General features: G+C 44.3%; 1 protein-coding gene across 1 annotated transcript in view; it reads right to left on the bottom strand.

Moving 5' to 3' along the window:
• The window catches only part of LOC135210359 (gamma-interferon-inducible lysosomal thiol reductase-like), a 68,447-nt gene that overhangs the window by 12,202 nt on the left and 31,320 nt on the right, over positions 1 to 24,925 (bottom strand). Inside the window, exons 3-4 of the mRNA XM_064243257.1 lie at positions 16,396 to 16,569; positions 16,002 to 16,148 (exon numbers count right to left, since the gene is read on the bottom strand). Coding sequence (XP_064099327.1) covers positions 16,002 to 16,148; positions 16,396 to 16,569 — 321 coding nt within the window. The remainder of the gene's footprint in view (positions 1 to 16,001; positions 16,149 to 16,395; positions 16,570 to 24,925) is intronic.

Below are 24,925 nucleotides of genomic sequence, written 5' to 3'. Positions count from 1 at the left end.
AAGGGGGGGTTTCATAGGGCGACACGAGCCAATCACCCAGAAATAGATTTTTCCTTCGTCAAAATCCCTTTTCTGGGCTCAGCTCGTGTCGGCCTATGAAAGAGTACCAGAGAAACAGACAAGATGGAAAAAGGAACAATGAAAAACAATTAAAAATGATGGATATAATATAAGTAAATCAATTACAGCATACAAATTAAGTACTTAAACTAACTTATTTTAACAGTAAAATAATAAAATGTTAGTAAACTTAAAGTACTTAAATGGTAATTAAAGTAAATTACAAAGATGCATGTAAAATAAGGAAAAATTGGGATTTACTTAACAAAATACAAAATTTTAAAATATATACACCATGTGTCCTACCCTAGCATAAAAATAAGGGTAGGTACACTGAAATCCATCATCAATACAATTATTTCAAAATATATACAAACACATTGTGACTGAAGTTCATCATTAACATAAAATGGTGAATATATACAAACATATTGTGTCCTACCCTAGCATAAAAATAAGGGTAGGTACACTGAAGTACATTATCAGTACAAATGTGGATGTCCCTAGCAAAAAAATAAGGGACAAACCACTATATGATACAACGGCTAAGGCTATGATGTTGAGTAGCCTGACGATAGGGTGAGGCATGTTGGTTTATGTAGGTAGAAAGGAGGCCTGGATCTATACTACAACTACTAAACAGTATCAGGGGAAACTATGTTTCCCGCTGCTACTGCTGAAAACTTTAAAGATTCCAAGGACTTTAAATAATGCCGTTTAAAGACTGTCGGGGATTTCCATCCAGTATACTTTCTAAGATCCTCAAAATTCATATGTTGGAAATAATTAATTGAGGTGGCTACTCCCCTGATATCATGTGCTTTTGGGAATGACTCAGGGTTGGCTTGTTTAATAAAGTAAAGGATTTGCTGCCTAATGCCTTTAACTGATAAAAGTACCACCTTTTTTCTTTTTCTCATGAAGAGAGCACCTGAGGATCTAGAAGAAGTACGAGATAGAAAGGCTCTAAGAGTTGATACTGGGCAGAGAGAAGGATCCTGCGGAAGTGGGATAACCTTCCAAGGGGCCCACCTTGCAAGAGGATCTTCATTTTTGGCTAAAAAGCTACGATCCGGAGCAAGTAGAACTTCTCCTGATGGAGGAATTCCACATGACCCGCATCCCTGGATAGAGCCGACAGTTCTGAAATTCTAGCTCCTGAGGCTAGGCTTAATAAGAATAATGTCTTCCTCAGGAGCATTATGAATGTACAAGATGAGTTGTCAGTATCTGAAGCTAGTTTGAGGACGTCATTTAAGAACCATGAAACTGTAGTAGGCCTCTGGGAAGGTTCTAAGTCTAGCACAGGCTTTAGGATAGATGTGAAATAAGATTCAGTCAAATCTATCTGAAAACCTACTTGAAAGATTTTCTTCAAAGCCGATTTATGAGAGTGGTAATCGTGCTAGCAGCTAAACCTTTTTCAAATAAGGATCTGAAAAAGGATATAGCCAAATTAACTGTCATGGTTGTAGTGTTCGATTCTCTCAAGAAAGATGCTAATTTTTTAACAGCTGAGTCATATTGCCTAATGGTTGACTCTCTCTTATCTGATTCTAGGAAGAGAATATTCTGTGGATCAATGTCAGCATCTTTATTAGCCGCAAACTTCATGAAGTCCATAAAGTTAGGGTCTGGAGAGTTCCTGAGGAAGCGAACACAGTCCTCATTTGTACTGATTGTGACAGTTTGGGATTGGGAATCCGTTGAGGTCGGAGACCCAATTCCAAGAGAAGAGGATACCAGTTGCTCTTGGGCCAGTCCGGTGCAATCAGAGCTACTATCCCTTTGAAAGACCTTAGTTTGTCTAGGACTTTCAAGAGAAGATTCACTGGAGGAAAAACATAAATTCTCCTCCACTGATTCCAATCTAACGCAGCAGGGCGTCCGTGGCATAAGCCAGAGGGTCCAGGTTGGGGGCCACATAGCAAGGGAGCTTGTGGTTCGCTTGTGAGGCGAAGAGATCCACTTGGAGACCTGGGACTCTCCGGCTTACCCACTGGAATGACCCGACGTCCAGAGACCACTCTGATTCCAGAGGAACTGACCGGACAGAGCGTCTGCTATCACATTCTTACTCCTGCCAGTTGAGTGGCAAGACAGATGCCATTTGTGTTTGTTTGCCAATGCAAAGATGGCTATCATGACATGGTTCACATGTTTGGATTTGGACCCTCCTCTGTTGATGCAATGAACTACCACTGCACTGTCCAAAACTAGCCTTAGATGAGACTTCTTCGGGGGAAGCAGTCTCTTCAGAGTAAGAAATACTGCCATTGCTTCCAACACGTTTATGTGGAGCTGGCGAAATTGAACTGACCAAGTCCCCTGAACTTGTTTGAACTGAGAGTATCCCCCCCACCCGGACAGGGTGCGTCCGGTGTGAATGGTTAGCACTGGGAGGGGATATTGAAGGGGTACTTTCTTGGCTAAGTTCTTTACTTTTGACCAAGGCCGTAGTTGGTTGCGAAGGATCTGTGGAATTACTGACAACTTGTCTCGATATTTGGAGTTTGCTCTTGACCGCCAAATTCGATTTATATCTTTCAGCCTTGCTTTCAGAAGGATATCTGTTACCGAAGCAAACTGAAGAGACCCTAGGATTCTCTCCTGGTTTCTTCTTGACGTTTGTTTGCATTTGAGGAATTGCCTGACAGATTTTGCTATTTCCTTCCGTTTGGCCACTGGAATTGATAGATTGTGGGAAGACAAATCCCATTGGATTCCTAGCCACTGAAAACGAGATTCCGGAGTAAGTCTGGATTTCGTTTTGTTTATCTGGAACCCCAGATGTTCCAGAAAGTGAACTACCTTTTTGGTAGCTTCGAGACATTCCTCGACTGTTGGTGCCCAGATCAACCAATCGTCGAGGTATGCCGCTACCATTATTCCCTGAGCTCTCAATTGTTGTACAAACCACTTCTGCTATCTTTGTGAATACCCTGGGGGCTACATTCAGACCGAAGGGCATCACTTTGAATGAGAATGTCTGATTCCCTAGCCTGAATCCTAGGAATGGGCGGAAGTGTCTGGCTATAGGGATATGATAGTATGCGTCTGTAAGATCGATGGAGCATGTGACGGCTCCACGCGGCAGTAAGGTCCTTACTTGCGAGAGGGTAAGCATCTTGAACTTGTCGCAGCGAATGAAAGAGTTTAGCTTTGACAAGTCTAAGATTACCCTTCTTTTGTTGAGCCTTTTTTCTTTGGCACGCTGAATAAGCGCCCTTGAAATTTTAGATGTTTGACTCTCGCAATAGCTCCTTTCTGAAGGAGTTCTTCCGCGTAATCTATCAATTCCTTTGACGGTACCTGATGAAATGATTGATTGGAGGGGGATCTTTGATCCAACTCCAGCCTAATCCTTTGGACACTATGCTCTGTGCCAATTGGCTGAACCCCCACCTGTGGCGGAAGAGGAACAGCCTCCCTCCTACCTGGGGAGCCTCATTGCTGATGGGCGGTTGGCCACCCACGCCCTCCTCTGAACTGTCTACTCCTCGTGCCCCTTCCTGCGCCACGCTGACGAAAGAACCTCTCGCCCTACCTCTCGTTGAGAGAGCTTGAGCCTCATAGGCAGGGTTGAAGGCCGGCGAGATAGCGTAGGAAGTGGATGGTTGAGATTGTTGGGGCACCAGGAGGAAAGGTTGGTTCTGTTTAGAGGTGGAAGGTTGTCCCTGTTGGGTAACTGGGACTGCCTGCACAAATTGCTGCTGTTGTTGGAGCCTTTTATAAGGCTGGAACTCCTTACCAGCCTTCTTTGGTTTCTTGCCAGCAGTGGGAACGGATTCCTGTTTCTCTTTGAGGAAATACCCCACCTAGCTCTAAGGCTCTGGTTGAGTCTAGCAGCTTCGTGGTGGACCTCGTTCACTGCGGACTCTGGGAAGAGATCCGCTCCCCACATGCTTGCAGCCAAGAGTCTATTAGGCTCATGCCTGATTGTGCACTCTTGTAGGACATGCTTCCGGCAGTTCCTCCTAGCCTGGAAGAAGTCAAAGGCGTCCGTCAGAACCGTCTGAAACTGAGATTTCGCCAGAATCTTGAACAGCGGTTCCGAAGCGTAGGAAAGGGCAGCCATTTCAGTGATGATGAGGGAATTGAGGGACCTGCCAAACCTAGTCCGCGCATCGAACTCTGCCTGGATTAGGGAATCCGGCAGCCTAGGTAACTTCTCACCGAACTGGTCCATGGCGCAGTCCGGCTTGAGTTACCCAGCGTGAAAGTAGCTGGCAGGTTTTCCCACAATTCTCCGAAGAAGGCGGGAAGAGAGGAGAAGTAGACTCCGCCTCCCTCAACTGTGGAATGGGCTCATCCTTGAGGACTGCCTGAAGAGACTTCTCCACCAATTTCGTGGCGAACGGAAGAGAGACGTCCTCTTCCGTCGCGAAAATAGTGAAGGGACTCTTGTAGGCCTGGAGTCTAGTGTTAGTACACTCCCAATCCTCAAGGCAGTGAACCCATTCCCGCTGGGCGTGATCTCTACTGTAAAGAACTGACTCCTTAGAGATCTTGTCTTCTCTCGTGAGAGCCGTTGGCGTCAGCCTAGCATACCCGATGAAAGGCTGCGACAGACCCGGAGGGTAGAACTCGAAGTCCTCAATCCTTCGAGTTCCACACTCCGGGATAGAAATCATTCCGTCCTTGAATGGAGCGTAGGCAGCTACTCTCCATGGGTTCTCCATAGAGAAAGCTGGCAAGGAGTCATAAGGTGGGAGTTGAAGAATCCCCGTGCTAGATGCAGGGGAGACTGGGGGAGGAGCCTGAGCTAGCCCAGCTACTCGGTCCTCATTCTCTCTCATTCTATTAGAGAGATCCTGGATTGACTGTCCAGTTTGAGACAGACTGTTTGACAGTTGGGCAAACATCTGCTCGAACCGCGTTCCCAGTGCGGAAATTTGGGAGCCTACCAGCACGCCCACCTGTTCCATCACCCCTGCTGAGACAGTAGAGGGATCGCAGGTGCTGGTGCTTGCTACCCCTTCCGGCATAGCCGGAGTGGAAGCAGCGGAGGCGGAAGAAGGCAGTGACTCGGTGGGAGTGCGAGCCTTCTCCTTCGAAGCCTTGCTTCTGGAGCTCTTCGATTGGGAAGAGCCCGGCTTTGTCTTCACCGCATCGGCATAGGAAGTCGACGACTTCTTAGCCGAAGAAGACGAAGACGACTTCCTAGAAGTCGACTTAGACAAGGTCTTCGGTTCTCTCTTTCCCTTCTCCTTAGGAGGTACAGAGAGAGCGGGAGAGCGACTAGGGATCTCAGATCCCACAAAGCCTTGGAAAGAAGCGGAAGAAGAGGGGACAGGAGAAGATCCAGGAGCACCCAAGGAAAGACCTTGGGCGCCCGACATACCAACCTCAACCAACAAATCCTCCCCACCTACCGCCATGGGCTCTAGGTTAAGGTCCAGGGCAGCGACGTCCGGAACCGACTCCTGTGAGGCTACGACCCCAAACGATTGCTGGAGTTCTTGCTGAATGGAGGCTATCAGTGGGGCAGCGGACGAGGGGTCGACGTAACCCGTCGACTTGCCCGCGGGGAAGATCTGGATGGCCAGCTTCCTATCCAAAATGTAGGGCTGGCCCTTGGCGGCGTTTTTCCCAAAGCCGCCCACCCACGCTTTCAGGGTGGCGAGGGCGACTTCCCTCACGCCGCTAGCCTGAAAGAAAGGTGAGATTAGCTGCCAATTGTGGGAAGAGGTTAACAAACTTACGACTAGAAGTTGTTAGTAAAATCATAAGTAAGTCTATAATGGACTTACCCCATCTCCCAGCTGACCGACTAGGTCGTAGCATATAGCGCAGGCCTCAGGGTGCCAGACGATCAACTCGTTGAACGACGTGGCACAAGGGGCGTGGGACCTGCACTCGTCATGTCCACAGGGGTCGTAAAGCGTCGCATTACAAGCTGGGACCTGGCAGTTGGTAGCCTGTAAGTGAAAAAGTACATGAGTACCAAGTAAACACTTACAGCCTAACATATGCTCCGCTGGTGCCGGAGCGATAAAGTTAGATAAAACCAGAGCCCCGCCAAAATACGTGTGGTAACCAGGTTGGAAGATAGGCTATGGCTCCGCCGGTGGCGGAAGCACAAGAATCAACCAACTAGGAGTGGTGGTAATGGAAACCACGACGGAAAGAGGCGGGGATGGTTGATAAAATAATAATAATAACACACAATTCATTGTAAAATATCTTAGAATTAGGGTATATATCCTTAAAATAACAGAAATAAAACAACTTCTCTCCACCCGTCTACTAGAAGAGTGCGTAGGTAAGGGTAAGCTCCCTTCCGGTAACGGCGGAGAGATATAAGGATATAGTAGGCAAGCAACCGACCACTCGTAGTGCCCACCCTGCCCGCTAGCGGAGCCAGTAACCTATAACCAAAGGTGCCCCGGCTGCGACGGAAGGCTCCTTTCGTATCGTAAGGGAGGTGGCTGAGCAACTGGGGAGGGGAGGAGGAAGGTCTCGGCGAAACACGGCGGGAGCGAGAAAAGGGGGAAGGATGGCCTACTCCTCCCCGCCTCACCAACTACCCGCATGGAGACCCGATACCTCATAGTGGTCGCCCTATACCCCCCGCTGGGAGGACCCCTGGTCACCTCCGAAAGTGTGAGAGAAGGCGATGAGGTTGTCATAACAACCAAGGGGTCCCCCAGCTCCTCCCTATATCAGAGAGGGAGGGAAGGGGCAGGGTAAGGTGCAATGGAACACGTGACCGCAAGTGGCCTAGGCCGCGAGCAACACAACCGTGGTAGGGCCACGTGAACCAAGCTGTACCAATACATGGAACAAGCACCTAGGCTAGCCTAACACCCTAAATAAATAAATAAATAAATATACATCGAAAGGTGGAAGAGACACTTTTAGTAAAAGAGAAAGAAGCCCAGGAGGAGGCAGACTGTTCCAAAAAACAGGAGCCTACTCGGAGCCAGCGATAGCCGATGTAGAGCAAGAGCCGGGATGCTGGGCCGGAAAAAAATAATAATAGCCCTAAATACCAAGCTAGGAGAATGGTAGGAGGGCTGAACTAGCTAAAACTCGATGTAAAACAATGAATGTGATAACGTAAGCCCATAAGTATAAGAAGTCCCAGTATGGAGGACCGGGAATTCTTACAAGGCGGCATGGCCGCCACGAGACAACCGGGGAACCGTATATGACCTATTAAGAGGAAAATACTGGTACCCGGAAGATAAAACTATGGTAAAAAGTTACTTATGAGTTACTTAACTTAGCCGTGGCAATAGCAGAGCGTTCCATCGTAGATATACGAGTAAAATCCAAAAAGGGGCACAAGCACAAGAAATGGCGACTTGTCGCAAGCGCTAAAATTTAAGGATGTCCGCTAGGGGCGCTGCTGTCCGTGGCGTCCTCTAGTAGTAGTAGTAGAGGCTGCATCGCCCGTTGGTATCAGCTCTCTCTTGGGGGGATTCTGACAGGAAGTTCTAATTGGTGTTTGGCTCGTGGTAGTGTTCCACACTCGCCCCTTTATCATACCGACACTTCTTTTTAAGAGTGAGCGAGTCAGTTTTACTGACATTTTCTTAATTTTGTTTTTCTCTGGTAATTTTAGGCTAATTTTACCTAGAAAGAATGATATTAAGGATACTTTCATAGGCCGACACGAGCTGAGCCCAGAAATGACTTTCGTCCTAGCAAAACCCTCATCACAGATTGGTACTACTATAGGTAGGATACAAAATTGCCCGGTGAAGGGTAATTGATGAATTACACAACTTGGTGGGCAACCACCACAGGGACCAAGGAAAACATGTCCAAAGACCTGTGGGCAACATCTCTTAGGTAAAATGACGTGAGCATGGATTGACGCAACCAGGTACCAGTGTTCAAAATTCTACGAACAGCAAAATTTTTCCTAATTGCTAGAGGAACTTATACCTCTGACATCATGTGCTCTAGCCTGCACAGACTCAGTGACAGAACCATCAAGAGACAAGTAAGCCTGCTTGATTGCTTCATGTATCCAGAAAGGAATGGAGTTCTTGGAAACTTCTTTCCTGGACTGACCAGTGCCAACAAAAAGCCTCGACACATAGGTCTTAGATGTCAAGTTCTTTTAAGATAGCAACAAAGGGCTCTGACAGGACATAGCAAGATCTCTTGCCGGTCATTGTCTACCAAGTCATTCAAAGATGGAAAAAAAAAAGAAGATGAGGCAAATCTGTTGTCATGCACCGAGGGATTCTGGGTCTTGGCCATGAATTCCATGATAAAACTTGAAGGTCACAGATCCCCAACCCCTGGTATGTTTAATATCATAATTCATGCCATGAAGCTCCCCCACTCTTTTCAAAGCCATGGCCAAAAGGAAAACTTCTTGACCGTCAAATCTCTGTCTTGATGATCGACGGAAGGGCTCGAAAGGAGCCTGAGTGAGACTTCTTAGGACCAGCGAAACATCCCACGCTGGAGGCTTGAGTTCTCTTGGAGAACAGGATTGCTCGAAACCCCTGAACAACAAGATCTCTCAGAATGAAAAGACGTAACATCAAACTCAATGCTGCTCTGTAGTCCCTGATACTATGGAGGAGTAATGATAGTAGTTAATATTTGACAACATCTCCAAAGGTTGAGAGAGAGAGAGAGAGATTGGTGGAAGAATAAATGGGAGTGGTTAAATGGCGGTCGGAAGCGTGTGACTGTTGTGGCGCTCTGTAGTATATCAGTGGCAGTGTGTTACGAGAGTCGTAAGAAGACGTTTGTGGAAGGCATAAAGTTGGTTTTGGCAGCAGTCTTGTCCGTTGATGTGTTATTTGATAGATTTTGGGGTTGTAAAGTTGTTGTGTGCGTGTGTCTGTCTGGTTGTGGTGAGGTTGTTGTGCTGGGGTAAGGTGTGTGGTTGTGTTCTTTTGGGCTGTTGGTGTTCGTCTGCAGTGATTTGTCGGGTTGTTGAGTTGTTGTGGGGTTGTGGGTCTCGGTTGGTTGGTTTGTGGTTGGTTATCGGCGGTGGTTGTGTGTCAGCTAGCCTATAGCCTATCAAGCGGACAGCACAGCCTAGCCTGGAGTATCTGGAGCTGGGTAAGTACATGTGTGGTGTGTGTAGGTACGGGTCAATTGTCCTGCTGTATTCTGTAGTGTAAAGAGGCCACAAAGCAAAAACAGAAAGACCTTTCTTATCCCTGAGGAAGATAAAAAAATCTGCTATACGCTGAACAGAGGTTTTGAGTGGAGAGAAACCCCTTCGATGACACCAATCACAGTCGACTGCCCATTTCCCCTGGTAAACTGCTGAAGAGTTCCTGAGGTAACTGGACATACGACCCGCTGTTCCCTGAGAAAAACCTCTCACTCAAAGATGATACTTGATAGTTTCCATCCATGACGAGACAGGGATTCTACCGACTGGTGAAACCTTTCGACATGAGGCTGGCAAAGAAGCTGCCTCCCCGGGGGAATCTCTCTTAGAACCTCTGACAGAAGGAACAGAAGGTTTGGGAACCATTCTGCTTGTGGCCACAAAGGAGCTACCAAAGTCATCCTAAGATTTCGAGAACTCACTACCCTGTTCAGAATTTGATGGATCAGGCAAAATGGAGGGAAGGCGTAAACCTCGAGGTTGTCCCAAGGGTGATGGAAGGCGTCCTCTGCTAGAGCAAGAGGATCCGGAACCACAGAACAGTAAAATTCCAGTTTTCTGTTGAAGTGAGTTGAATAGAGGTCTAGCATAGGCCTCCCCCAAACCTGAAAAAGCCTGTCTGCCACGACCTGATGCAGAGACCACTTCATGCCCAGGATTTGGTTCCAACGACTCACCCTGTCAGCTACCACATTCCCCTTGCCTGGAATGTTTCTGCCCAAGAGCTCCACCGAGTTGGTGATCGCCAACTTGTGTAACTTGACTGTCAATGAATGGAGGTGACAAGACACCAGACCCCCTTGTTTGTTCACATAGGCAACCACCTCGGTGGTGTCGGACAACAGAACCACCGATTGACCCCCTACCTTCTCCTGAACCTCTCTCAGACCCAGAAAAGCTGCCTTCAGCTCCAAAACATTGATGTGTAGCAGCTTGTCTTTCATACCCCAAATGCCTGACACATTGAGATTCCCTAGTTGAGCACCCCAACCCTCGAAACCAGAAGGAAGACTGGAGGGGGAGAATGCAGAGGGATACCCACCAAGAGATTCTGGTTGTCCAACCACCAATGAAGATCTTGCCTCACCTCTTCGGACAGAGGAACTCTCTGAAGAGGGGAATCTCCTGCCAGGGACCAGAGGTCTTTCAATCTCCATTGCAGACTGAAGATGAAGACGAACATGAGGGACCTGCCACTGGTGAGCCGGCTGTTGTGGTTGTGATAGAAACTTGTGTGCCACTGACCACAACTTCTCAAACCTCTGGTCCAACGGAAAAACTCTTGATGCTGCTGTATCTATAACTATACCTATTAGGCCTAACTCCTAACAAAACTTTAGATGATGATCTCTGTCTTACAGCAGTTTCTTCCTGAATTTTGCTAAGACCAGCCAGTCGTCGAGGTATCTTGACAGGCAAATCCCCTGAGCACGAGCTCATGTCATGACAAGGGCGAAGACCCTTCCTTGTGAACATCTGAGGGGACATGGTCAACCCGAAGCACAGGACCTTGAGCAGGTATATCTGCAAGCCCAGAGAGAAGTTAAGAAACTTCCTGGACGAAGGGTGAATAGGGATCTGGAAGTAAGCATCCTTTAGGTCTATTGACAGCAAGAAGTCGTTGTCCCTCACTGCTGCTAACACTATCCGTGGTGTCTCCCTCTTGAACCTTGTCTCCCTGACAAAAAATTCAAGGTGGAAAGGTCAATTACTGGTCTCCAGTTGCCTGTCACTTTTGGTACCAGGAAAATGCGACTGTAAAACCCCAGAGAAGGATGCATTACTTCCTCTATTGCACCCTTGTTCAGCATTTTCAATACTTCCTCCCAAAGAGCTAAGAACTTTGGGGAATCGCGAGAATGTCTGACTGAAAAAGTCTGTCCAAGAGCAGGGAAATGAAGTTGAATGGTAGTAGATATCCCACCCTCAGAACATCTACCACCCACTTCTCTGTTCCATAACCTTGCCACTTGGCCCACTGCCTGCCAGGCATCCCCCTACTCATGGCAAAGGAGAGGGAGAGGCACCCACTCTATTGACGACCCCATCAGCCCCTTCCTCTACAGCCCCTCCCAGGCTTGTATGGGCAGGACTGAAAGGGCCATTGCTGCTTGCTAGACTTAGCCTGAAAAGGGGGCTGAGAAACCCTTGCCAAAGCAGAACCCTTAGGGGACTTAGCAGGAGGCGGGCGATGTGAACATGCCTCCGACTTGGAAACCGCCTGATGAACCAACCTGTCCTTAGTATCTGCCTATCATTGGTCAATTGTATTCTCTAACTCATTCCTCAGGAACAGAAACTGCAAATCAAGGAGATCCCCATTCCTGAGCACCGATAAAGACTGTCCAATGAACTCGCCACTGGACAATGCTGCGTCTCTCCTGGCTAGGAGGAGGTTGGCCCACAAGTTCGCACTAAGATGGGCCAGGTAAGAAAATGCCTTACCACCAGCTGCAACAGTCTAGTGAGTGAGGACGAACTCACTAAACCTCCTACAGGCCTATCCGAAGCAATTTTGGCTATCACAGTGGACCACAAGTTAAGCCATGAGGCTGTTTGGAAGACGAAAGCCACCGTAGTCTCCATAGCTAAGGCATCTTGTGACAACAAGGAAGGAACTTCCGACCTAACTTGCTCTAGGGTTAAACCAGCATTAAGTCATATCACGTCCAGGTTAAAGTGATGAAGCATCAAATGAACTACATCAATCAATCAAATAGTACTTCCCATGATGCAAGAGAGGAGGAGGAAGAAACTTGGACGACCCCTTGGAATGTAGAGAGCTATCTCGATCCGACACCAAGGCGTTCACACTTAGCAAGACAGACCAAGCGTGGCCCGACAGGTGAAGTACAAAAGAAGCCCTAGGATTCTGACTGGCACCCACAAAGGTTTCCATGCATGAAGGGGTGACAGAAGACTGAGCTTGCATCCTACATTGAAGATTGTTGAACTCATGAATGAGATCAACAACCTCTGTGAAGGAAGACAAAAACTTTTGAGTGTCTCCCTTCTCCTGCTCTGGCAACAGTGACCGACGATATGAAGAAGGCGGCTTGGCAGTATCATCCTCCTTTTGCAGCAACACTGATGAAGCTTCCCTAGAGAGCCTAACATTCTAGACATTATTAGTAGGAGGAAGTCTCTAACACTTGAAGACCCTGCTACTGAAGGTTCCTGAGCATCATCAAGCAATGACACTTGTGCACGATCCCGGCTAGACCCGCGCACAGGCTTGTGTGACGACGAACCACATACCCCATCGCTGAAATGATCACATACACATATGTCAGGCGAAACACATACATGTTCACGGGAAGAATCATGTACGTGGCCGTGTGACAAGTCGAGTAAACATCTGTGAGACATCAACTGATCATGGTCTTGAGACATGGGACGTCACTGAAGAGAGCTACTTAAAGGCGATTGACCCTTAAAGACTTCTACAACTTTCGACCTTTTAATCGCCGCCTTATCATCCTTACGCCGACGAACTGGAAATGGAACAGATGAAGAAGGAGTACCTCCAAAATCATGAACACATATGTGCAAGGCTGAGGCCATGTCTGTGTATGGAAGGTGAAGACTCGACACTCATACTGCCACGAACACGTCCATGAGGAGAGAGAGACGGCCACAAAAAGAAGATGACGAAGCATTACCAGCATGCATCGGAGACACATGACCAAGTAATGAAGACGAGGATGCCATCCTTCCACAAGCTTCACTGTCAACCCCATGAACATGAACCTGTGATGGGGAAGCATGACCTTGCAGGGCAGCTGGCGAAGCACCCCTCTCGCTTGCATGAACATGGATGTGCATGGGGGAGACAATCGTGAGAGGCAGAAGGTGATGCACTCCCTCCGCTTGCACAAAACAAAACCACAAAGTCCTTGGTCCTCAAACGTCTGATACGATGACGAGGCGGTGATGGAGAAGAAAAAAAGAGAAGGAGATAAATCTCCTTCCTTACGAGATCTCTTAGAAGCAGGAGTTGAAGAGACCTTACATTTACAATCTGTCTTCTTCGCAGCAAAGGCAGAAAACCTCTCTTCCAAAACAGAGTCCAGCCTCTTGAAGACTGCTTGAAACCAAGGGGTTGCTATTGTTTTTTATTCTTGTCTTTTATGATAGTATGTTGGTTATAAATGTAATTCTACAAAGAAAAGTGCAAAGAAATATTTAAAAACATGTAAAAGTAAACAAAATTTACTGAATCTTCGTTCACAGTAAATTTATGTAAATATCTTTCAACAAATATGCTAAGACTTTGTTACTGATTTTATTTCTTATCTGTTTTGATATTGTGTGAGCAGTAATTATAATTTTACAAAATAAAATAAATTTATTTATTAGAAAAAACATATAAGTTGGTAAAATTTATGATTGTCTTGTAAAAAAAAGGCCCCACAAAGGGTTGTAAATAGTAATTTTCAACTTCTTGTGGAAGGTTGGGAAAATTTTTAGAATTTTTTCTTTCACCATGTACATTTGCATATCTTCCTCTTTCTATTGAAGTTGTTGTTTTTTTTTTTTTTTTTTTTTTTTAAATTGGCCGACCCACAGTTTACCTGGCCTGAGGAGCTGCATATCAATATATTTACCCATCCAGTAAGGGTTAAGGAAAGACTGAAGCGTCACAAGGTCTAACGTGCGGGTCTCTGACCAGCTCCAATTACCTTGTATGCGAGATGTTGCAAGATCTCACAGATTCCATGCTTTACCATCTTTGATTGTTTTAACCAGTTACCAGCTGGTGCTTGGAAAGTATTCCTATTGTTAAGACCGAAGGTTTGTTCCGCATATGAACAAAGAAAGTACCAACACATGTGCCCAACTCAGTCAACTGTCTGCTAATTGAAGTATCTCATGCCTGTGTTCCAACCACTCCTCTTGATGAGTAAGGGTAAGGAAGGACGACACTGAAGATTATGATAAATGGGTCTGTATAAATTTTTTTTTTTTATATAAGTAGTTCATTACATGAAACCCATTTACCATAGGCTAAATCACAGGTTCAGAGGGATGACAAAGCAACAGAGCATCTGATGAGTTATGACACTGATGCATCAAGTCTATTTTTTGAAAATGATGGAGAGTGGAGTCAATGACAACCTCTTAAATACAAGTAGCTTTTGTATGTAATGGATACAATTGAAAAAATAACTCTAGGTGCTATACTTGCCAAACTACTGAGGTGAAAAGGTGGGTGCTTCATGGGATGAATGATTTTGTGATGGAGATCAAGTGATGAAAAGGATGAAAGACCATAATCCACTGCAAAGATCAGACTTGGCAAGAAACATATGCATGTACAATTTCACAAGTGTATGGATTTGAGATAGGAGTTGGATTACACCAGGGGTCAGCACTTAGCCCATTCACCTTCAACATTGTGATGGATGTAATGACCAAGGATGTTAGAGAAGCAGTGCCATGGTGCATATTATATGCAAATGACATTGTGTTGTGTTCAGAGGGGAGGGAGGAGTTGGAGGGGAGGTTGGAGAGGTGGAGAGCAGCACTTTAGGAGAGAGGAATGAGAATAAGCAGATAAAAAACCGAATATATGTTTTCCAGTATTACTGAGGATGGTGGAAATAGCATAAGATTGGGTGGGGAAGAAATAGAGTTCAGAAGTTCAAGTACTTGGGGTCCATATTAGAGGATAGTGGAAGCATGGACCAAAAAGTGAGACATTGATTTCAGGCAGGATGGAATAACTGGAGGTCTGCATCAGGGGTCCTCTCTGACAAGGAGGTTCCTCTGAAATTGAAAGGAAGATTTCATAGGACGGTGGTCAGACCAGCAATGTTATATGGAATAGAAACAGCAAGTATGAGGAAAACAGAGGAGAAAAGATGGATGTAGCAGAAATGAGAATGTTGAGATGGTTGTCGGGAGTAACAAGGGAAGATAGGATTAGAAATGAGTATATAAGAGGATCAACAAAGACAGTTGAAATATCAAAGATAATACAGGAGAGGAGGCTTCAATGGTATGGACACCTGTTACAAAGAGAGGAACATCATGTTGGAAGACATATGATGGAAATGGAAGTGCAGGGTGGAAGGAAGAAGGGAAGACTGAGAAAGAGATGGTGTTATTGTCTAGGGGAAGATATGTCATGGAAAGGTATTAACGAGAACAATGCAGAGGACAGAAATCGATGGAGACAACTCATTCACAACGGCGACCCCATATAAAAATGGGTTAAAGCTGGGAAGAAGATTTAAATTTAAAGTTTGTCACATTTTCCTTTTACAGGGTCAGATGATTCCACTTAATTCTGTTTTGTGTACTTCTGGCCTGAATTCTCATTTCATATATGTCTCCTAGCCATATCTACAGCAATAGTACTGTACTTTTCTCACTAACTGCTCCTTACACATAAAAACCATTTCAATCTGAAATCTGTTTATTTTGCAGCCTCTCAACACCACATGGTCATTAAGTGCCCCAGTGGCGTGATTGGTATGGTCTTGGCCTGCCACCTCGGTGGCTGTGAGTTCAATTCTCAGGCATTCTATTGAGGTGTGAGAGATGTGTATTTCTGGTGATAGAAGTTCACTCTCGACGTGGTTCGGAAGTCACATGAAGCTGTTGGTCCTGTTGCTGAATAACCACTGGTTCCATTCAACGTAAAAACACCATACAAACAAACAAACCACATGGCCATTAAAACCTATGTAGTTGTTCAGTTAAGCAAAATACTTACATGGCATTATTAGAACATTAATCATATCATGTAATAATATGCTAAAGACACCGAAACAATTCAATGGAGTAAAAACACCTGACATGAAAATAGAAAGAACTATTACTGTAAAACCATGTCACTTACCCCATCAATTGTGATTGTGGGGATGAAGCTCACTTTTGGCTTGAGGTTATGAGTCATATCACCCATATGCTTCAATATACTTGCGCCTTGGTCTGAATTAACACAGTTCTCAACATCTACCCATCTCTCTTTGTGACTCTCAACACACTGAAAAATATGGATTAATAAATTTAATTACAAAATTACCATCGACTGTAAAAACCAAAGACACTAGAATTACAATATTCTAAAAGCCATAAAAACCTGCAATTAACTGTGAATCATATTGCAATGATCATTTTAAAATTGTAAAGAGTTCTATCTGCATTGCATCCCACACAATCTCTCATTTAAAAAACTGTAAATAATGACATTGTTTTCCCATCATTACCAATAAACATGCAAAGGGATTTACCTTTTGGCCAGCAACTAAAGGTTGCATATTTTTGTCAATCATACAATGAACAATTGACAGTTGCTTTGTCTGGTCCTTGACAATATTAGTGACACAAGCGTGAACCATATTGGCTTGGCATTCCACAGGTCCATGCTGACAGTCAAAAGTAAACTTTCCATTTTTCTCCAAGGTCTGTAAAATTTAAAACAAATTTTTAAAAGGAACTAGACCAATTATGATGCATTATGAACACATGGCCCACAATAAGAAAGAAAAAAAACTTGATACACTTCAATGAATGTTCATTTGAGACAAAAATGTTAAAAAGACAAATTTGTAATCAATTTGCATTTTTCATAGCTTACAAACCTGAGGTCTTAACAATAGGATAATCTTCTAGTGCCAGCTGGAAACCAGTTAAAAACAATAAAAGATTATAAAGCAAGGAATCTGTGGCATCTGGCAACCCATACATATACAAGGTGGAAGCTGGTCACCGACCAAGCTTGGGACCTCGTGATGCATCAGTCTTTCTTTGATGCCTTGGAGAGTAGCTGCGTTAGACTCCCTTCTCAAGGCAGTTGCTTAGTTTGCCCATCATTTATTCATATTTTAGTGTGTGTCCTTTGATCATGGATTCTTCTTACAGATCCCCATTTGACTTGCAGTAGGTGCCGTGTGAATTTTTGTAAATCTCTAATCCGTTCCTGGAATGTCATTCCTGGCTCATATCTCAGTGGAGGGCTTTCTATAAGAAGAAGGATCAACGTAAGGTGTCAACTTGTCCATCTTGGGAAGGTTTTTCACCTCCCCAAGCAGACATTTCACCCTTCTTCCAATAGTCTTCCCCCTGCATCTTTTGCTCCCGTGTCCTTGTCCTTTTCTTCCATTGATTAGTCTTTGAAATTAACGGGCGATGCATAGGATAGTTTTATGGTTAATGAGGCCCCCTCTCTTGTGGGAGACAATCACACTCCCTCAGGAGAGGAGGCTCCCTCTCCAGCTTCCTTTGTTTCAGATTTGGAGTACAACATAATGGCAGCGGTTTGGGTTCACCCTCTTTGGATGGTTTGCTAGCGCATTTCTTGTTTGCTCGCCAGCCTCCCTCCGTCCCACTTCCTCCTGGCCTATACTACTTTGATACATGTGTGATGCCTTCTAGCGGGCTGGAGCCTTCAACAATGTTGTCTGCTGAGTTGCCGCTTATCTCCCCCCCAGTGAGGCCATTGGTTCATGCTTCCATGCCCATGTCGTGATGTCACTCTCAGCTTCCACTCAGTCTATGACATAAACTGCTGTATTGGTTCTCCCTCAGTCATCTGCTCTGCCTCCCTTGGAAATGTTCTTTCAGGTGATGTTTGATAAACTGGACTCTGCATGAGAGATATGTAGTACCCTCTACAAAGAGACAGTGTAGAAGGAGAGCGCCTTCACTTTCCTCCTCTCCACCTAGCAAGAAGCATCGAGGTAGGAGGGAGCCTTTTTCCCACTCCACCTCCTTCTCATCCTACTCGTACAAGAGTCAAGACATTGGAGGGTTCAGGACTGTTGTTTCTTCTTCTGAGAATGAAAGGAGTTTCGCTGTCTTTTAAGTAAAAAACCCAAAGTATTTACCCTTGAGATTTGGCATGATAAAAAAGAAATGTTTACTGTACCATATGCTTTTTATACACAAATTATTTTACTGTACCATATGCTTTTTATACACAAATTAATAATAAGACCTTCAATGATTATACAAGCACAAGGTTCAGTAATTGATACAAAAGCTTTTACATAAAATCACATGCATCCTACACTTCAAGAGCAAGAGTTGTGAATACCCTAGGCACTGATGATAATTAAAGAAATTAAAAAAAAGGAAGCCCTACCAAAATAGAACTACATTAATTTAATGAACATGTTTTCCTGAATACAGTAAATGTCAGACTCTTGAAAATATCCAACTTTAAGAGAAAAAACAATACCATATTTTTCTTTCATAAATATAATTCTCTTCTAGAACTTATGCTGAAAATTAGCCTGAAATCTGCAAAGTTAGCAAAAAGCCATGTCATAAATAAAAAAAACTATCTTGAGTCATCATCTAGGGTGTTCTTCCCATGAAAGTTCCCTAGTAACTATTGTCACAAATGTCCTTCATGCAACAAGGAGCCGAAACCTGTGCGGAAGATGCACCATCAATGACCTGTGATTAGGGCATATAAATACTAAACACTTTGCATCTGTAGGCAATTGCACCTAAAAATTGTGTGAATCCATTAAAGTAAGAAATATTTTACTGATGCCTAGTTGAAGCTTAGTGAGATAGGTGAAGTCACAGCTTTCAGGACTCATTCAACTGGAGACTGATAAATATGTAATCAAGTAAAAATTTGCAATATAGGAAGCCAAGGTTGGCAGCTTCTACTTACACTAAAACTATAAAATAAACGATAAACAGTCTTAAAACTAAGTATTCCAGGCATGAAATTATACTAGTCATTAAAAAGAACTTGGCTTCATCAAGAGAGTGAACCATGATGAAAAGTTCTTGCATTACTTATCACATAAACTCCCCAAAACTTCAGTTGCACTTGGTTTAACACATTCATGAATTGTGATCTTGTCAGGGAAAAGGATGTGGTTTATAAAAATAACAAATTCTTATTAATTTGTATTTTTCCTAGCTACACAATGGTCCCCCCGTATTCGTGGGGGATGCGTACCAGAACCCCCCGTGAATAGTTAGAACCCGCGAATAGTTGGAACCCCTATAAAAATGCTTAAAACCTCATATTTCATTAGTTAAAACTCAAGGAAAAAACCACTAAAAATTTTTATACCTGGTTTTTTTAAGTGTTTTATCACAAAATGTGCATTTAAAGATGAAATTGATTAAAAAAAACAGGAATTTGTGGGTATTTCTCAAAGAAAAATACTGCGAATAGGCGAATAATGCGAGGAAATGTTCCCGAGAAAAATCCACAAATGTGTGAGTCCGCGAATCCAGAGAACGCGAATACGGGGGGTCCACTGTACTTACCTCGAACAGCTTATATAGGAGATACAGTAACCTCCCCGTTAACATGAGTTCTGTTAACACGATTTCGATCTTACACGAGTTCAAAATCTTACAGAAAAATTCTGCTAACACGTAATATTCAATGTTACACGATTTGAATTTTCCGCTGAGAGCAAGAGCGCGGGAGGTGTGGCGAGAGTCTGACTCACCCCACCTTTCCCGCGCTCTCTCTCTCTTGCCTGCTGGCTCAGTGTGAAGCCAGCCCTCGCAGTGAGAAGAGCCAATATATTCTAGGAGAGTGAATCAAAGAGGAAAAGGAAAGTTGTGACCATAGAAAAGAAGTTAGAAGTATTGAATCGCTATGATTGTGGTGAAAAAACTTCAGTAATAGTTCACGCTACAGGTCTTAATGAGAGCACATTGAGGACCATAAGGGCGAATGCTGACAAAATCAGAGCTAGTGCTGTCGCTGGTACATCAGCTTCCTCCTCACAATGTTCCAGGGCAAGATCTTTAGAGATGGAGAGGATGGAGAAGTTACTGGCACAATGGACAATGGATCAACACCAGAACAAGGATAATGTCCCTCTCAGCATGGCTATTATACAGGCTAAAGCCTTGAGTATTCACGATGATCTGGTAGACGAGGAGGAGAAAGACAAAGTCAAGAACTTTAATGCAAGTGCTGGATGGTTCGCCAGGTTCAAAAAATGATATGGCTTTCACAATCTCAAGATGACTGGGGAAGCAGCCTCTGCCGATGTAGAAGCAGCCAAGACATATCCAGCTACCCTCAAGATGATCATCGAGAAAGGTGGCTACACATCTAAGCAGATTTTTAATGTAGACGAAACGGGTCTATATTGGAAGAAACTGCCTAACCGGACTTACATCTCGGTTGAAGAGACGACAGCACCTGGATTCAAGGCCTCCAAGGATCGACTCACTCTATTGTTTGGTGCCAATGCAGAGGGAAACTGTAAGCTGAAGCCTGCCCTCATCTATCACTCGGAAAATCCACGAGCATTGAAGGTAAGGTATAAACGTCAATTATTAGCCACAAAAGATTTGATATTTTTCTCAAGATTGTAAACTCTAATTTTTATTTCCTAAACCATAACAAAAAAGAAAATCGTGTCACCAGCTCACAATTTACGGTGCACTAAACTAATTCTGTTTGTTCTTGTGTCTTCACAGGGCTATGTCAAGACCTTCCTACCCTGCTATTGGTATTCCAACAAAAAAGGATGGATGACGGGAAGCATTTTTAAGGATTACATTGGAAAATTGGAAAAAGAATTACAACTTTACTGTGAGAAGGAAGAGATTTCATTCAAGATTCTGCTCATCTTGGATAATGCGCTCAGCCATCCTCCGTCAATAGAAAATCTATCCAGCAACATCCAGTTTGCTTTCTTGCCACCAAACACCACTTCATTGCTTCAGCCATGTGACCAAGGAATCATCAAAACTTTCAAGTCTTACTATCTACGTTCGACCCTGACTGACATGGTTGCGAGGACACAAACAGATAAGATGACCGTGAAGGAATATTGGAAGCAGTTTACCATCAAAGATGCTCTCCGTTTTATAAAAGAATCTTGGGAGAAAGTGCCAAGGAAATACCTGAATGGGGTTTGGAAACATCTGTGTCCTCAATTGGTGTATGATTTCGTCGGCTTTGACATCAGTAAAAATATTTACAAAGCTAGCAAGGAATGTCCTGTCAAGGCAAAGGAAGCTGGGTTCGATGAACTTGAAGAAAAAGACATTGAAGAACTGCTTGAATCACACCGAGAGGAATTGACAAACGAAGAACTCTTGGAGATGGAGAAGCTACAAAATGCAGAGTTGGAGGCAGCTGCATCACCTTTAAATATGTATATATAAATATATAAAAATATATAAATAAGTGTTTTTTTTCTGGCAAAATCCCAAAATAGATTAAGTTTCCCATTGCCCTGGAACGTTAACCCCCTTATTTCCATTATTTCTTATGGAGAAATACTTCCCTGTTAACACGAATTCGGCTAACACGACATCTCCAGGAACGTAACCCTCGTGTTAACGGGGAGGTTACTGTACCTGGATTTATCAAATCTGGAACTGACCAGAAAATTCAAGTTATTCGCCCTACCCCGCCAGGTCTATGCCCCGAGGGTCGAAGCTCACCCGACCTCTGACTTCTCTCGCCAGTCTTTCCTCATACGCCCAAAAAAGCCCGGTCTTCTACCACCCTAAAGAAAGAGGGGATGGTAGGGAGGGCCTAGTTTCCAACCAGTTTGAGGTAAGTATAGCTAGGAAAAATACAAATTACAGGCAGTCCCCGGGTTACAGGCAGTCCCTGGGTTACGACGGTGTCGGCTTACGACGTTCCGAGGTTACGACGCTTGTCAATAGACGTTATTTCCAGGGTTACGACGCATGTTCCAGGACAACGCTCATCTGGGAGATGAAATATGACACCAAAAATACTAAATAATCAATATTTAAAGGTTTTTTGATAAAAAATGCCATAAGAATGCAGTTTACATAGTTTTCAATGCACCCAAAGCATTAAAAGTAAGGTTTTCTTAGGATTTTTGACGATGTTCCGGCTTACAACGATTTTCGGCTTACGACGCGTCTCAAGAACGCAACCCCCGTCGTAACCCGGGGACCGCCTGTATACTAAGAATTTGTTATTTGTTCCAGCGCGGTATACTTCCCTCGAACTGCTTTTATAGGAGAATTAGTCCTTAGGAGGAGGGAGACTTGAGGGGAGAGGCCCGGGAACCGGAGGTTGTGACCAGAGAGGGGAACCCCGATGGACCTGGCGAAGCTCTGGGCATAACTGGAACATGTCCTGTAAGGCAATGGTTTGTACTGAAAACCGTCAGGTGATCTGCAAGGCTTACCTTGAATGCTCCAGGGTAAGGGAGGGGAAGGTAGGTATGGGGAAAGGGAAGGAACAGGGATCACATAGGAACTGCCATTCATACCCACATCCACACTTATCCTGCCCCCTACCCGCAGGGGGGGGGGGTTATACTCTGTGCTGCCCCGCCACCACGGGGCCGATCTCTAAGGAGTCGAGGGACCTCCTCGTGCAGTTCTTCAGGTTATGGGCCATGATAGTGGATTGTTTACTCCACACGCCCGCCCTTAGGACATGGGAGACTGCCATATTCTTCGAGAACGAGAGGGAGGCTCAGTCCCCTTGTAAGCTCTCTTGATTGTCTCTGTCAACCAATACGAAATGGTGTTCTTGGAGACCGCTTTCTTATCTCGGCCCGTGGTGACAAAGAGGTTCTTGATTCCTGGCCTGAGGTGAGCCGTCCTGCTCAACGGGTCTTCCAAAGCCCCCTGTCAGGGGAAGCTTGAGGTCTACCAAGGGGATCCGGGAACCATCCCTGAGCACTTGTACAGTCAAGGGATCGGCTCCATGATCCTCTCAGTTCTGTCAATGATTTAAGAGGCAAACCCCCACCTGGGGCGATGAGCAGGGGAGGGGGCCTCGATTCCTATCTCCTCTTGGGACCGAAGAGGCCATTCTTACCCCTGCGGGAAGCCACGGGCATTGGTCTGAAGGAGGAGGAGGGCTGCGCCCCTAGGGACCCCAACTTGTAGAAGGGGTGGCTAGGGAGCTGGGAGCAGAGGGAGCTATGTGCCTTTGCTGCTGCCTGGCCTTGCCGGATCCTGGACCCTATGTTGGGTCGACTGCTTAAAGCCGGACACCCTATAGACCAGTGAGTCTTGGCTTGCCTTCCTCCATTTCTCAAGCGACTCCTCCACTAACTGGTCTGGGAAGGGGGAGTCCCCGGACAAGGGCGCATTCCTTAGGCCCTTGGCTTCACAGTGCATTTGCTCATCACATACTTGGTATGTAATAAGTAGCAATAAATCTTGCAGCTCTTTTAGTAATATCTCTTGATATACAACCTGAATGATGCTAATTCAAAAAGTAGCAAAATATGGTGGAATGATGTAGTGGTTGCATTTGACAACGTTCTCAAGGGTTGCTTGAGAGAGAGAGAGAGAGAGAGAGAGAGAGAGAGAGAGAGAGAGAGAGAGAGACATGAAGAATATGTGATCACCCGATGCAGACATTTTTCGTTTATCTTGATAGGGAGACTGAACAACTTTCTGTTCGGGTTGCCCCAGGTCCCTCAGTGTGAGGCACCACTAATGTTTACCAGAGAGTTGCTAGTACATCTTCCGGTATATTTTGCATCTTCCGATCTTGGATGGTCTGGGATGATGCTTAGATATTTGTTGAGCTTATTCTTAAACACATCTACGCTCACTCCTGATATATTCCTCAGATGAGCTGGCAACACATTGAATAGACGCTGCATTATCGATGCTGGTGCATAGTGGATTAATGTCCTGTGTGCTTTCCTTATTTTTCCTGGTATAGTTTTGGGCACTATTAATCTACCTCTGCTTGCTCTTTCTGATATTTTTAGCTCCATGATGTTTTCGGCTATTCCTGTCTGTTTCCATGTCTGAATTATCATGTAGTGTTCTCTTCTCCTTTCTAGACTATATAATTTTAAGGATTGTAGTCTTTCCCAGTACTCAAGATCCTTAACTTCTTCTATTCTAGCTGTAAAGGACCTTTGTACACTCTCTATTTGTGCAATATCCTTTTGATAGTGTGGGTACCATATCATATTGCAATATTCAAGTGGACTACAAACATGTTATATAAAGCATAATCATGTGTTCAGCTTTTCTTGTTTTGAAGTGCCGTAACAATATTCCCATTTTTGCTTTACATTTTGCCAATAGAATTGCTATTTGATCATTGCATAACATGTTCCTATTCATCATCACACCATGGTCTTTAACTGCTTCCTTATTTGTGATTGTCTCATTATTAGGTCCCCTATATGCATATAGCTTTCCTTCTCTGTCTCCATAATTTATTGATTCAAATTTATCAGAGTTAAATACCATCCTATTTACCTCTGCCCAATCATATACTTTGCTAAGGTCTCTTTGTAGAGCGTTCCTATCTTCATCACAAGTAAATTCTCTACTTATTCTTGTGTCATCGGCGAAACTACTCACTACCGAGTCCTTAACATTACTGTCTATGTCTGCAATCATAATAACAAACAGTAATGCAGCTAACACCGTACCTTGTGGCACACCGGATATTACCTTAGCTTCATCCGATTTCTCATCGTTTGCAATAACTATCTGTTTTCTGTTGTGTAAAAATTCTTTTAACCATCTTCCTACTTTATCCACTATATTATGTTTTCTAATTTTCTTCGCTAATATATTATGATCTAACTTGTCAAAAGCTTTTGCAAAGTCTAGATAAACCACATCTGTTTCATTTCTGCTTTTCATATTTTTGTATATGTTCTCACGGTGGAGTAACAGTTGGGTTTGTGTACTTTCTCCGGGTACGAAACCATGTTGGCCTATATTAAACAAACTATTTTTTTATTAAATGTTTCATAATATTTTTCTTTATTACCCTTTCATACACTTTCATAATATGTGATGTTAGACTCACAGGCCTATAATTACTTGCCTCTAGTCTTGATT

This window comes from Macrobrachium nipponense, chromosome 39, assembly GCF_015104395.2.
Source record: "Macrobrachium nipponense isolate FS-2020 chromosome 39, ASM1510439v2, whole genome shotgun sequence".
Lineage (NCBI taxonomy): Eukaryota > Metazoa > Arthropoda > Malacostraca > Decapoda > Palaemonidae > Macrobrachium > Macrobrachium nipponense.
The sequence above is the reverse complement of the archived record's forward strand: the minus strand, read 5'-3'. Positions and strand labels throughout refer to the sequence as shown.